The sequence below is a fragment of the Strigops habroptila genome, chromosome 8 (genome assembly GCF_004027225.2).
Source record: "Strigops habroptila isolate Jane chromosome 8, bStrHab1.2.pri, whole genome shotgun sequence".
Classification (NCBI taxonomy): domain Eukaryota; kingdom Metazoa; phylum Chordata; class Aves; order Psittaciformes; family Psittacidae; genus Strigops; species Strigops habroptila.
In genome coordinates this window covers 15,111,072-15,125,521 of record NC_044284.2, presented here as the reverse complement: position 1 = coordinate 15,125,521, position 14,450 = coordinate 15,111,072, and the positions used below count along the sequence as shown (strand labels likewise).

General features: G+C 34.5%; 1 protein-coding gene across 4 annotated transcripts in view; it reads right to left on the bottom strand.

Annotated features, from left to right (window-relative positions):
• The window catches only part of DENND1B (DENN domain containing 1B), a 161,026-nt gene that overhangs the window by 29,291 nt on the left and 117,285 nt on the right, over nucleotides 1-14,450 (bottom strand). For all 4 annotated transcript variants that reach the window (XM_030494203.1, XM_030494200.1, XM_030494201.1 and 1 more), the window contains 2 exons: nucleotides 7,284-7,385; nucleotides 1,663-1,753 (listed from right to left, as the gene is read on the bottom strand). In XM_030494203.1, coding sequence (XP_030350063.1) covers nucleotides 1,663-1,753; nucleotides 7,284-7,385 — 193 coding nt within the window. The remainder of the gene's footprint in view (nucleotides 1-1,662; nucleotides 1,754-7,283; nucleotides 7,386-14,450) is intronic.

The following is a 14,450-nucleotide window of genomic DNA, read 5'->3' as shown; positions in this document are numbered from 1 at the left end:
AAAAAGAGATTACTTAAACACTTTTCACTTGATTCAGTAATTTTTAAATTACACTCTCTATAGCTAAGAATATGTTCACCTGTCCTTGTAATAGCTTGTAGCTTACACTAACTTTCTATGACTTTTCTGAAGGCTGAGTTTCACCTGTTTAAAACCTTGAGCTTCCTGATAAAGTTGGTGGGAGTTAACTCTGCAAAGAGATCATAGTTCTACACCATTAGCATCACAAAATGTCACCTTCAATTGCATACATATTGTTAGCCCTGCACTTCATAACGATAATGCGACAGCAGTTATGTAAATACTGAATATGTGCCCTAAGCAATTTGTCCACAGCCTGGCAATATACAGCTTGTCTGACTTGAAAAGTACACACGCAGTGCCATCTAACCGAGAACCGCTAGCAAAGCTGAGCATTCCCTTCTGAGCAGAGTCAGGTGAGACGTGGTTCACAGGCTGCCAGAACACAGCCAGAAACAAGCTTCATCTAACTTCTGTTGCAGTTTTATTGCAGCCTCCCCTAACTGCAGTCAGCAAGCAAACTCTGAATACTGACATCACCTATCTGAATAATGGATGCTCAATGCCTAAAATCTGTTTACAGAGAAGCCTAAGTTACCCTAAAAAGGAAGAAAAGAAGTAAATCTCTTTACAACTAACCCCACGTTAATCAAGAAAAAAAGTGCAAATTATGTGCTAGATCATAGCACAAGACACAGAGGGCAGGAGAAGGCAATGAAAATCTCGAACAAAAGCATTTAAATACTCTAAATATAAAAAAGGTATTTTGCAGAAGGCTCTGCACCATTCGATGATTTCTTGCAGGGGATAGGGGTGCTTCTAAACTACTGCAAGACTGACCATAAAATAGCATTTCTGCTGTCATGCGTATTTTGATCCAATATTTTGATAGTCTCTATGATACCTCAAATAACAACTGAGCTGTAGTAAATGTTTAACAGGAAACCATTCAATAATCCTGTAATAATCAGGAATGGAGTCAGCACATGGTCTTCTATACGGGTTAACTCTGTAAGCTAGCTAATATGAAAAGTGCTACAACAATTGTCAGTGAACATAAGGAAGCAACACAAGGAATAATACTTATGTTTAAGTGGTAAACTTGCATTGTCCCTTCTCACACGGCATATAAATGTTAAAATTTTTACCCTCTTTTATTTTAGAGCAATCTGTGGGAGAAAGAAAATTTGTCTAAAAACTCAGGAAATCACTCTGATTTCTGTACTACAGAAATAACTACATGAAAAAAGTTATAAGTGTTTATGGAAAACAACTAGCAAAGATCAGCAGCACAGATTTCAAAACTTTAAAAACACAGTTGACAGAATGAACCATATTATAAAAATGTGCAATAAAAAGTTTAAGTAATATAGTGATTTTTCATCATGTACTGAAAATTAAGTATTATTTTACTGGATTAAACCAACATATCTTCATTTAATATACTGCTACAACTAGATACATATTAGTAAGAGTCCCAGCAGTAATTTGTTAAAGGCTAAATCCAAGAATAAATGGAAACAGTGAAACAGTAACAAAATTAATGACCTCTAAAATTTACAGGACATCATAAGGACATCATCATGTTAAACAGCTCCCAAAGAAGCAGCATCAATGAGTACACCCAAATTAATCCTTTACCTCCACCAAAGCCTCCTGCTGTGATTTCTTCTTCAAAAACATCCGAAAATCCTCTTCCTGCATTTAGTTTTGATAGCCGACCATCAATAAACTGGAAGAAAAAGAGAAAAAAAAGAAAGAAGTCACATTTTGTTGTCCCTTCTGTTGTTACAGATGCATGAGCACATTGATTCACATACATATGTGTATAAAGACTGAAATGATCCAAATATGTCAGAAAAAGTCAAAATAAGATAATTAATGATTAAATATCCCAGAATTAAGAATACATTCTTTTCCAGAATTACCAGGCTTCAAAGTACAATGAGCACATTCTTAAAGGTTTAAAATTCTTTCAAGAAGCAACCCCTCCCTTTTTCTTTTGAAAAGGCTAACTCAAGCCTGAGAGATAAAGTGAGAAAGCATTTTTCCAGTTATAGACAGTTCATCTTCTAGCAAGAATTATCAGTTATTCACTGGTACTAAACAGTTCATAGGAACTAACCAAAATTAATTATTTGGCTATATCATGTTTTACCACAGATTATCCAAACAGTGTCAGTGACAATCTGATGCTTGTCAGTGAACAGACTAGTGACATGAAACAAAATACTTTCTCAGAAAAAAAAAATAATTCTAGCAGCAAGAATAAGGCAAGCACAAAGATAACCACTTCTTTCTCTTTCTTGTCTGAATTCCTTAATTTTTTTATTTTATTCCAAGTTGGCTTTTTTCCAAATAGGTTGGTTCATGGTCAGACCACTTTGGGATCACTGGATTATTTCACAGTAAGAAAAAGAGATAAGAGCATCTTTAGCTACTGCTGTGGGGAAAAAAAACCCAAACAAACCACCCCGCATCCCTCCCATCCCCAGCCTTTGAACTGTAAGACATTATCTCTTTTGGGAAAGTTATGAATTCATTCCATACTATAAACTAACATAAGATTTATGGTCATACTCATCATTTGATAAATCCTATCAACAGAAGGCTGAGACATTGACTAAGTTTTAGAGGATCACTCTGAGTATTTAATGTAAATACTGACAAACAGAACCGTTAACAAAAAGGTAATGGAGACATTATTTGGAAAGCTAAAGCCCTGACAATTAAATCCGGCCAGGGATGTCCTGGGCAACAAGAAAAGTTTCGGTATGTAGGTTGGTGACAAAATGAAGACTAGGGGAAATGTGAGCCCTCTCCAGCAGGAAATGGGAGACCTGGTTATCCAGGACATGGAGAAGGCCGAGGTACTCAACGACTTTTTTGCCTTCACCAGCAAGTGCTCCAGCCACACTGCTCCAAGTCACAGAAAGCAATGGCAGGGACTGGTAGAATGAAGAAGCACCTGCTATAGAAGATCAGGTTCAAGACCATCTGAGGAACCTGGAGGCGCACAAGTCCATGGGACCCAGTGAGATGCATCCACAGGTCCTGAGGGAACTGGTGGATGAAGTGGCTAAGCTACTATCCATCATATTTGAGAAATTGTGGCAGTCCAGTGAAGTTCCCACTGACTGGAAAGGGGGAAACATAACACCCACTTTGAAAAAGGGTAAAAAGGAAGACCTGGGGAAGGAACTACAGCTATCTCCAGAAATGCATTCACTCTGAGATCAGAGAGCCCTTGGTTGACTAGCACTTTCCATGAAAAACTAGTAATTCCAGTGCTACTCTTGGATTTTAAGATGACTAAAGAAAGAACTAGCATAATCCTTAAAGAATTCTTATTTCTAAGAACAAAATATAGACCTTTTCCACTTCAGAAAACCTTGTTGCACAGGTGATAAAAGGTAGAGGGTAGTGAAGGAGAAATGATGTTTGTGAGCTAAATCGAATAATTTATTTAGGCAGGAGTAAAAATTCCAAATCTATTCAAGCATTATTAAAAACAAAAGTTGGTAGAAGCAAATGCATCATCATAAATGTGATTTCGGCACAATAACAGCTCAATAGCTTGCAATAAGAGAGAGCAACTCATAAAGCTTATAAATGCAATTAGAAATTACTAATAATGTTCAAAGACTTAATATTCTTCAAGTCCTAATCCTGCATTCATTATATATTTTTCTAGTTAGCACTTTCCACCATTTTAGAAACACATTCCAATAAATGTTGCAGATTACATTACTCATATAATTACATTATTTAACAAGATATTCTAGCATTAGGGTTCATGCTAGTTCTAAGAATGAATTAATATTTTCCCTGGACACTCTACGTGACATGTACGATGCAACTATTAATTGCTTATGTTTACAGCTTGAAATAAGTATCAGCTACCTTCCATGTTACCCTCATGAAAGGAGTTCCTTTCTAAGGCTCTGAAAAAAGCTAATAAACAGATAGCATACATAATAGTAGAAATATCAAATATGTGGGGGAAAAAAACAGTGAGAAAAGTAGTAACATAAGTATTTATTCATTTAAACATTTAAATGTTTAAGTTAAGAATTAAGAAATTAAATTAAGAAAACATTTAATCTAAAGAAAAACTCACACATAGAATATTTAATCAAGAAATGAGACTATTTAAGAAAAATAATTTTAATATTATTAAATATCTTAATAGTTTAAGAACAACTATAACCAGGGTTTTTTAAATTAAATCTATTCAGAACAGAAGACAGTTTTAGAGAACTAAAGCCAGCAAACTGAAGTTCACATGTCCCTATAGTTGTGATCCCCATCAGGGTGTTTATCATAAATTACTTCTATGAATTCCTGGAAAATGTATGTTTTGGTTTATTCTCTATCAGAGCAATATAAACAGTCCTTTCAATTTCCAAAATGTGAAGTCATCAACCTGATGTAAAAGACATCTCTATAAGTCTGAGAGAATGGTTTGAGGCTAAAAGATAATCTAGGCATGGTCCCTGCCAAGAACATCCTGCTTCAATTTGCAGTGAAGACTATGATGCTGAATAAGGGAATGAAAATACAAGTGTTAATGAAAACAAGATACAAAAATGGACATTATAATACCCAAGGAATAAATCTCGAGTCAAGAACTCCCTAGATTCAGCTCTGTTACATGATTCTAAGGAAACCAGCACATACATCTGGAGGTAAAAAAAAACAAACACAAAAAACAAAACCCCACCAAACCAAAATGTGTGTCTATCAAGGTAAAGGAAACAGAGTTGAACTGAAGTATAACAGTACCATTATTAAAAAACAAAGGTTCTGATAAGTGCTGGTCTGTCAGTTTGTCCTTTACAATGTGATGAGGCTACAAATAGATCTATAACTAGATTTGGGGGGGGGAAGAGTAAATGAGTAAATGGAAAGATATATTATGAGAGTTATCAAAACTCACACACTCTTTAACAATTACTTTTCTAGATGAAGGAAATACAATTTATCTATCTATACCCCAGAAAAGCCTCTTGCATATGTCTCAAAGTACTATTTTAGATTAAATAAAAGCAGAGTACCTGAATAGTACACCTGAACTTCAGGTTGGATAAGGACTGGCCTAAAAAGGCATTAACAGCTCGTAATGAAAAAAAAGAAAAAAATGTCACTAGTCATAGTATTTATGCTAAGTGTTGCGAATGATCCTATTTACAGGTTAGTCAATGATTTTGGTACAAAAGACTGGCAGGTGCTAATACATTTGGGGATATCATAAATAGAAAGATCATCAAAATGTAAGACAAAGTAAAAACAAGATGATGCTGAAGATGAATAATTTGAATGGAAGTAACGCAAAGAATGAATTCCACAATTTATTCCAACAGTGATTTCCTGGTACTTTGGTGGAAAGATACAACTTCCAAAATTAAAACAGTGGTTGAATTAGAGGAATTAACATGTTCTAATAGAGCGGGTGGGGATTAAAAACCTACTAAGAAAAAAGGACAGAAGACGGATTTTATGAAATAGCACAAATAAAGCTTACTTGTCAGTTATGGGGAAAAGTGCATTTAAAGTACCTATTTTCTGCTTGGTCTAGATTTAAGGCAGCTTCTAAGAACTATTTTCTGCTTAAAAGTTCCCAGAACAGAGTAAAATACAGTTTAGTCCTTTTGAACACAAATAACTTTGAAAACAGTCCATTTGTCAGTGGGAAAAACTGGAGTAGGTGCAGCTGGGCTGAGCATTAACTGAAAAAGTAGGAGTAACCTTTGCAACAGAAACAAGAGGAATGAAAAAAACCTACTATTACCAGTACTATTAAACCACACACATCATCAAAATTGTTACTATTTCCTAATCCTCTAAAATATATTATTTTCTGTACTTGAAATAAAATTAAAACAAGCTATAAACAAACTGTAAAGTGATTCTGCTTAATTGAACACATTAAAATGTAATGGGTAAGTACAGAGCCACATTGACAAGCCCATTCATTTCAGTGGAGTTAAGCCTTTTTCTTACGCTGAAGGTCTTGCTTAGTAGTAGTAGTGTGAAAACAATTTAGAAACATTGCTTGTAAGCAGCTTTCTATTAAGAAAGTTTCATGCTAGCCTATCACACTGAGATATGCAAAATATAAACAACACTGTTTACTCCATTACTTCTTTCCATTTCAATCATATGTGCTGGATGCTTTGAAAGGTTTCAGATTTATTCTTTATTATTGTATTTTTACTTACATTTTTTTAATGTACAAAATAAAATACAGTGAAATTAAAGGAGCCATAGTCTACAATCGGTATTTCCTTAACTTTTATACAATTAGGAGAAACATATTTTCACAGGACTTCTACAAACTATCTTCCTTGCATAAATCTTTATATGAGACACAAGCCTCTGATTAACACCAAATGTTTTTTGAAAATTAGAAGATACTACGTATAATGAATTTCCCTTATCTGTCATGGTAGTATATCTTCAAAGGAGTCCACCAGCTTATTTAAACATGAACTCCCATGCCTCAATCATTCCAGATATCTGCAGGAAAATATATACTTCTGTGAGTCTTCTGATTTCACTAGGATTTTCCTTGATTTTCCTAAAAATCTAGTAATAAGATTCTTAACACCCTTTTAATGCAAAGGGGTCATGTGACGATAAGAGAAAAAAGAGTTACAGAAGAAAAAAAAAAAATCATTTCAAGGACTGTAATAAAACTATTACTGAGCTGTGTCAGACATTCAACAATTTGTTCTCTACTAGCTCAAAATCTGCATTAACAGATCACCTAGAATATTCTTCAGGCCACCCCTGCTGCTTGGGTTTGTAACATTCTCTGTGCGCATACTTCAAAAATGCAGCAATGAAAACTGCAATTACAGTATGATTCCAGTTTTTAAATAAAACCCCACTGAAGTCCAATTTCAGTAAACACTATGTTGTTTAGGTTCTTTGGTTATGAGCCAAGACAGCTGAAAATGAAGTTCAACCATCAAGCTGGGAGATCCATGATTTTTCTTGTTTAGATGAGTAGCTGACTGGCTCTGAAGAGATGTTGCACTGTGTTTGCACCCTGGGGTTATTTTTCTGTTGAGTTCTCCCTCACCCTGCTTTTTAACTATAACTGAAGATTTAAAAATACAACAGAACTGAGATGACTGTCTGTACACAGTGTAATTATATTTTATACCAGAATTATGCTGGCAGAAAGGAAAATGTATTTAAATATGTACATGTTTTACAAGAAAATCATTAAACATCGGTCATTTACCCTCTCATACCTGTTTAAACAGTTGAAGATTAACAGCAGTTTCCAGGAACTGCTTAGTAGTACTGGAACGATGCTTCACAAAACTATTCTCACAGAACGTTATAAGTTCTCCCTAAAAAATTTAAGCAGGAAAAGTTAGATGGTAACTAGAGCACAGAAATATGCCAATTTGTTTTAAATTCTCCATTATAAAATTATTTATTTATTAATAACTAATACATACAATTATTCCTTTTCAAGCAATCTTGATAAACATGCATCCAATTAAACAGACAACAACAACAAAAAGCCCAAAATCTTCATACAATATTGAAATAGTTCTCAAAATATATTTTGCAATTGAGCTTCTGGTTTGTAGGCCTACAAAACACGCATTGGAAGGAAAAATTAAAGACGTTTATATTTGGTTCATGTTACCTTTATAGCACTCTTCATTAATAATTCCAGGGAAGTGGTTCAAATTTTGAGGAAGAGCAGGTCCACTGCTTCAAATAATTTAACATGCATTATTGTTCAGGGTTACTTTGATTCCCTGGCATGTTAAATCAGCAATGCTACTAAACTGTAACTCTAATTCAGACCCAAACAGGTGTCTACACCAAATTATTTTTACATTCATTCTACCAAACATGAGAAGATTTGTAAATATATTGCTGATTTAACAGGAAATTATTGAAAGAAATATCTATTTTATTTTTATACAAAACAAAAGCTACAAACTTTTTGGAACATTGTTATGGAGAAAGTCTTGAGAGATGAGATTAAAATTTTAACAGTGAAATGTATTTCCATAACATGGGAAAAGAGGATAGCTTATAGTTACCAAAAACCCTGCACCAAAACACTTTGATAAAATAAGATAAACAAGTACTCATTGAAAATTGTTTATTGAAAAAAATTACTCCTGAAAACAGCACTTATTTAAAATTAAAAGATGCTAATAAGATCATTTACAATCAAACTGACTCCATGCTAGTCCCTAATTTCATTTAAAATTTGCTAACTTCATTTACACAGACCACTGGATATCTTTTAGGAGCATTCTCTCCAATACTGTTACTGTTGTCAATACTTTGTGATAAATACTCGAAGGTGTTTGGCATGACCGGATAGATTACAGGTATATTACAAAGTTTGTGTAGTGATCAAGGTACACAAACTGATTTCATCATGAAGACAAAAGGCCTCTCACCCAAGTTTACTAAACCAAAATAATTACCAGGTTAGAAACAATTACCAAAGGTCTGAAAGATAGAAAATGTGGAATCCAACAAAATGCCACACCTAAACCTACCATAGAATATTTTACTATGCAAAAGCTACATATACAATGCAGTCCCACAACAGAATAAAAGACACCTCAGACATTCAAAACAGAAAAGATCAGAGACAGCTGTGATACTGATCTTCACAATAGCTTCACCAGCCACCTTAAAGACAAATTTATTCATGCCCATGATCAGCACAACTTTATGATCCTAACCCTGTTTAACCACACACGCTACTTCACTTCATTTTCTTACCATTCTGGCTGCCTGTGCAGTTATGTGCTCCCAGAACACCACAAGATGTTTCCTGCATGTGATCAGTTGATTTGGTGGAGTGGCTCTGAATCATTTTCAACTGCTCTTTACACCTTGCACTTTGTTTTTAAATGGTTCAAATATGATCCAAGGAATATTGCTGTAAAAACACTGTGATGCCATTTTTTAATCCTTACATACTATCAAAAGCTTCCCGGTTTTAAGCCTCTCTTAGGAGGTCCAATACTACTCAGCAAAGTATTTAAGTTCATGTTTAACTTGTTTTTAAGTTTTACATCCTTACGTGTTTATGGAACCTCGTTCAGAAAAGAAACCTCACCGGAAGAGCCAAAAGCTATACATTCACCTAAGGTAGTTCCTCCCCTTTCACAGGGTAGCCGGAATGATGTGATATGCAAAGCCAATATGTAGCACTTTGTCAATAAAGCCTCCAGGAGAAACAGCCAAGTTACTCTACCTACTTCTTATCCCAAGATAACCGGTGAAAACTGTACACATGCAGGACACATTGGATCTGCCAAATAACTTGAAATGTTTGTGGTACTTTAAATAGCAATGCCTTCCTGACCCACTTTGCATTAGCTACTCATGAGCTCCCAAAGACTCTTGTCTTAAGAAGATGACCCCAAGCTACTTAGCAAAAAGTGCATGAAAACAAATGGAATAGTCTCCAGTGAGACATGGTGGTACAAGACAAAGTGTTCCTGAGGGCAGACTCTCCGCTCAGTTCTGTAGTTCTTCCAAAAAAATTTCAAGGCAGCAAATTATAACAACTCCTTTTTTTATTTTTATTTACATATATATGTATTGTTGCTACACAAAGAAATGTCTTCTGGAAATACAGAGGCTTTATGGGAGTGCAGAACTTACTAGATGACATACTATGAAACATGAAATTTCGGGCCAAAGAGAGAAAATAGTTTTCTAAATACTATATTTTGAAAATAATGAAAACTAAGCTATGCCTCCACTGTCACTTTGCCAATTGTCTTGGGAAAAATGAAAGAGAAAAAGGAGAGGTTCTCTCTCAGCAGAAAATAGGCATGCTTGCTTTCCCTTCCACATCAGCCTGGGAAAAGAGAGCAGCCAGATAGTTATACTTGATGGTACTTCTCCTGCCCAAGCCATGTAGCAGAATGCCAGGAAATGGTAGTTCAACACACATTTTCAGTGCATGGCTGTAATATTTTCCCAAATACTTTCCTTTAATCACTGGATGCTTCAGATACTTAGCAAGCACTCATGCATCGGTGCATCTGTTCCCTTATCAGTACACTTCAGAGCAGAACCACCAAAGCTATTCCTTAGCTGAAAATTTATTTAGATCTAGAAAGACTTTACATCCAAAAGTCATCTTTTATTTGCTTTAAAAATCTGAGTAAGTTTAAAGCTCCTACCTATTCAGCACATCAAAATGAGAAAATCTGTTGAAACCTGTAGAAATTCCACACTGAAGTTTTCTGAGTATCTACTGTAACTTCACTGAAACTTGACTAAATAATACAACTAATTCCTAGCTCTTTTATTTGTACAATGCTCTAAAAACAAAAATGTTTTCCAAGCAAAAGTTTAGCAAATCTTCAAGATTATTAATATAAACATGAAGCCTTCTGAAGTGCTATTTAAAAAATAAATTATTGAATCAATATAAATAAATATAGCTCTAGGAGTTTTTGTACATAAGGCTTATAACATTCTCATTTCTGCAAATACAACCAGGTACCTTTAGAAACTGAGTTTTGGAGGAATGCTCCACTGATATTTAACTAGTAGACCATCAAATGGCCCTGTTGTATTGATCTACAATGTACTTTCAAAACAAGTTCGATCAAAACCCAGTGGGGACTCTATACTGAAAAGTAGACAGCTAATACTCAGACCAAACAATCTATGCCCAAACAGGATATCTGTCCTTTTAACAACAGTTGCTATAGAATTTTCTTCTCCTTTCATAGCTTGCCTCACACAGCAGGAATTTCTTAGTCTAAGCTACATTCACGTTTTAAGCAAGCTATTTATACAGACCTCAATGGAACATGAAAACAGTGAGTTAAAACAGCGAGTTAAAACAGCGTGATCATTTTAAAAGGAAAAATAATTTAGATTAGAAGGTATGTTTGTGCTTTCTAAATCTGGTGATATTTAACTTGAACAAGAAGTACATTTAAATTCTTTATTTCAGAAAACATTCATATTGCTCTAGCATGAGCTGACTCATACCAAGTATTTGTACTATTGCTATAATTAATACTGCTTCATATGGTAGCTCTTGCTTATTACATGAAGAGTGTAAGGTTGGTAGGTATGGCTATAACTTCTTCAGTTTTGTATAATTTATTTTCAAACAAACAAACAAACACCACCAAAGTATTAAACACCATTTTGGTTTTGATATTAGAAATCCTCTGTTTAAAATCAAGGAAGTACAAAGCTGAGATTTCATCTTCTATCATAACTTTTGGAGATAAAGGCCAGCGATAACTGAGTATAACCTATGATTCTACTCTGGAAGGTGCTATTTAAAACTGCACACAAATCTCTGCAAAATCTGAAAATTTCTTGCAATCTACTCAAATAGTCAGATGTAAGGATATTTTTTATAGCCATAATTCCACCCTACAACAACTTCTATTAATACCATAAGGGCTACTACAGTCCTTAAGACAAATTAAACAATATAAACAACATGTAAAACAAAATTCTTACAGAAATCACAACAAATAGTTACAATAGATATTACACAGGTGCTTCTGGATTTAAACAGAAACTGTTCTGGCATTCCATTTCTCTCTCCTTCTCTCTCTGTTTCTATACTTTGCTGTACTTTTTATGCCTAACTCTTGGGGAAAAGGTAAACAAGTCAACACCAATTTCAAGAGTTACCTGTCCTCAAAAAGTTTCATTCTGAAACTAAATTATAAGTAACCATTACTTACACATTCTCAAGTAATTCAGGTGCATTCTGAATCTTGAAATGTCTTTTTTTTTTTTCTTCTAATATAACATTTAATTGTATTATTTTGATTTATTGTATATTGAATGCACTATCTGCATTTGTTGGAGAGCCGATGTCAGTACTTAAAATGGTGTCAATATTGGCCCGAAGCACTCCAGTTAGCATTCAATTAAAGTGAGGTCTGACAGGTTGTGCTATCTTCGAGCTGGAAGTTATCTAGGCACCCCTGGCGCGCTGATGAGACCATGAACTCCTACTGCTGAGCATTCCAGAGCAAGCCATTAGCCTTTGCTCTTAATTTCTTACTTTCTGATGAGTGATGTTACAACCATCATAACTTTAACCAAGGCTGTTCAGGGTTCATTTCTTTTGTTTTAACATCAGGAGCTTTGAGGACTTTTTCCCCAAAAGAGATGATTTGTTTTCTATTACTTCATCTTTTGTTAGCTAATTCTTTAAAGAAAAGATGATTTTTCAAAGGCAGTTACTAAATTACTGTTGCTTGCATTCCATAGTATTTTAATAGATGTGTCATAAAGTACGAGGATTTCTTTATTTGAGATATATTTGAAATGCATTTGTCCAGCCATGATGAATTACCTTTTTTTAAAAACCAAAAACTCCACACCTGTATTTCTTCCTGATATTAGCTTCTTAGAAGCAAACAACTTTTCCGCTTTATTTTCCTGATGATGTTATAATTAATCTCTATCATGAGGAATACTTTTACAGTAATGATTTTCCCACTCCTTCCTTGTTCTGTTATCTACCTCTCCATCTCTAGACATATATTGGGAATATTGCCTGTTTAAGATTTCTTTACATCATATAGTACTGACTGTACTGTATCTGATTAATGGAAAAAATTTACTAGTCTTCTCTTTCGTCTGCAAGGTCTGCACAAGTATATATGCAAAGCCCATTTTTCCTAACCATCACAGAGCTGTTAAAATGTTTGACTGGCATGACTCTTGTCTGATATAAGCAAGGGTGCCTAAAAATTGCCCATGAAGCATGTGTAAAGTAAATAGCTATTAAAAACCACAACACTGAACGTATATTGATTGACAAAATGACACAAACTGTGCAATTTTAATCTTGTATCTAACTCCCACCTATGCATGCAACTCTGAAACATGGAACATCCAATATTATTTCATGATAAATTCCCAAATGCTGGACTACCTAAAGAAAATAAAAGCAACAAAAGGTTCAAGGCTAAATTGTGACAACTCAAAGTATACATAATTTGGATTTGCATATACATTTACATTATCTAAGAAGCATTTATCTTACAATAGCAATGCCTCAGTAGGGTTACTCTTGTGGTCAAAACTGTGATCGCTGATATTGCAGATGGCACAATGGCTCACAATGCAGCTGCGAGATGGATGAGTACAACCATGCAGTGACCAATTGCCTTTCTATGTGTCAGAGCTCCTTATAGCAAAACAGTTTGAAAGACCTCATTGCCACTGCTGGAAACCCCGCCAAAGGCCATGCATATTTCCCTGTCAGAGCATCTCCCAGCATCTCAAAATGGATTGCAGTCCTCTATGTGAATGAGACCATATACAAAAAACATTATAATTCACCATTCCACTAGTGATATTTTGTTATGGATTATATTTTGATCATTCATCAAATGACAGTGAAACCATTTTTTCAAGCATCCCCACCTATCACCCATAAACCATGTTCCTTCTGGATTAAAAACTAAAGCACAAATTGAGCTCCAGCTAGTCATGGGTATTCAGTATTCAACACCAGTCTAAAATAAGAACCACAATAAACCTAGAAATGCTCGCTGAGTGGATGTCAGGTCCTTAACACCAAGTGTACTGTTTTGCTCTAGAGCAAAATTACGTGGTATTTGCTAAGGCAAAGTGTAGTATATTACAAATATACTTTTTGCAGTTATAGCGATTTGAGCAATTTCTTTAATTCAGTCTCATGATTAAATCAGAAAAAAACAACTATTTCCACTTTTCTTGGAAATTTTTACTGAGTTAATTTTATTATCATTTATTATATGAAAAAATTATGATTACCTTTATCTATTGCATGCCAAATTTCCTGTATTAAAGTAGTCAAATTTTCCATATGGTCTTTTGGAGTCCCATGAACTCCTTTTAAGACCCCTGAAGCTTCCCATTTTCCCTTTCACCAATCATGTTTTTTTTCAATAATTGCTAGACGTTTGTTCAAGACATATTGCTATACCGAGGAGAATCTGTCCTCTGCTGAAAACAAACAGTTGCACAGAATGAGCGTTCAGTGTGATGAACAGCGCTTGGAGTGAAGAGAAGTGTTGGATGAGTACAGACACTATTAAAGCTGTTCTTTACTCAAAGTGAATATTAATGACAGTTGTTCCATGTTTCAAGTTAAAATCATACAGATCACACTGCTGCAAGGAAAATAGTTCACTTAAACATATTTTTCAACTTCCAAGCAATCGATAACTATCCAAATATATTATTTTATTTTTCATCAGATGTTTATGATCCTAAAAATTGTACCCCAAAACCTCTTGGTACTCAATTCTGAAAATATGGCAAGCTTATTTATAGCAAAACTATTCCAAATCTATACAGAATAATATTCTCATTTAAGTATATCACCTACGAATGTTCTACATGAACGCTGCTTGAGCTCCTGGAAGAATGTAAATAAA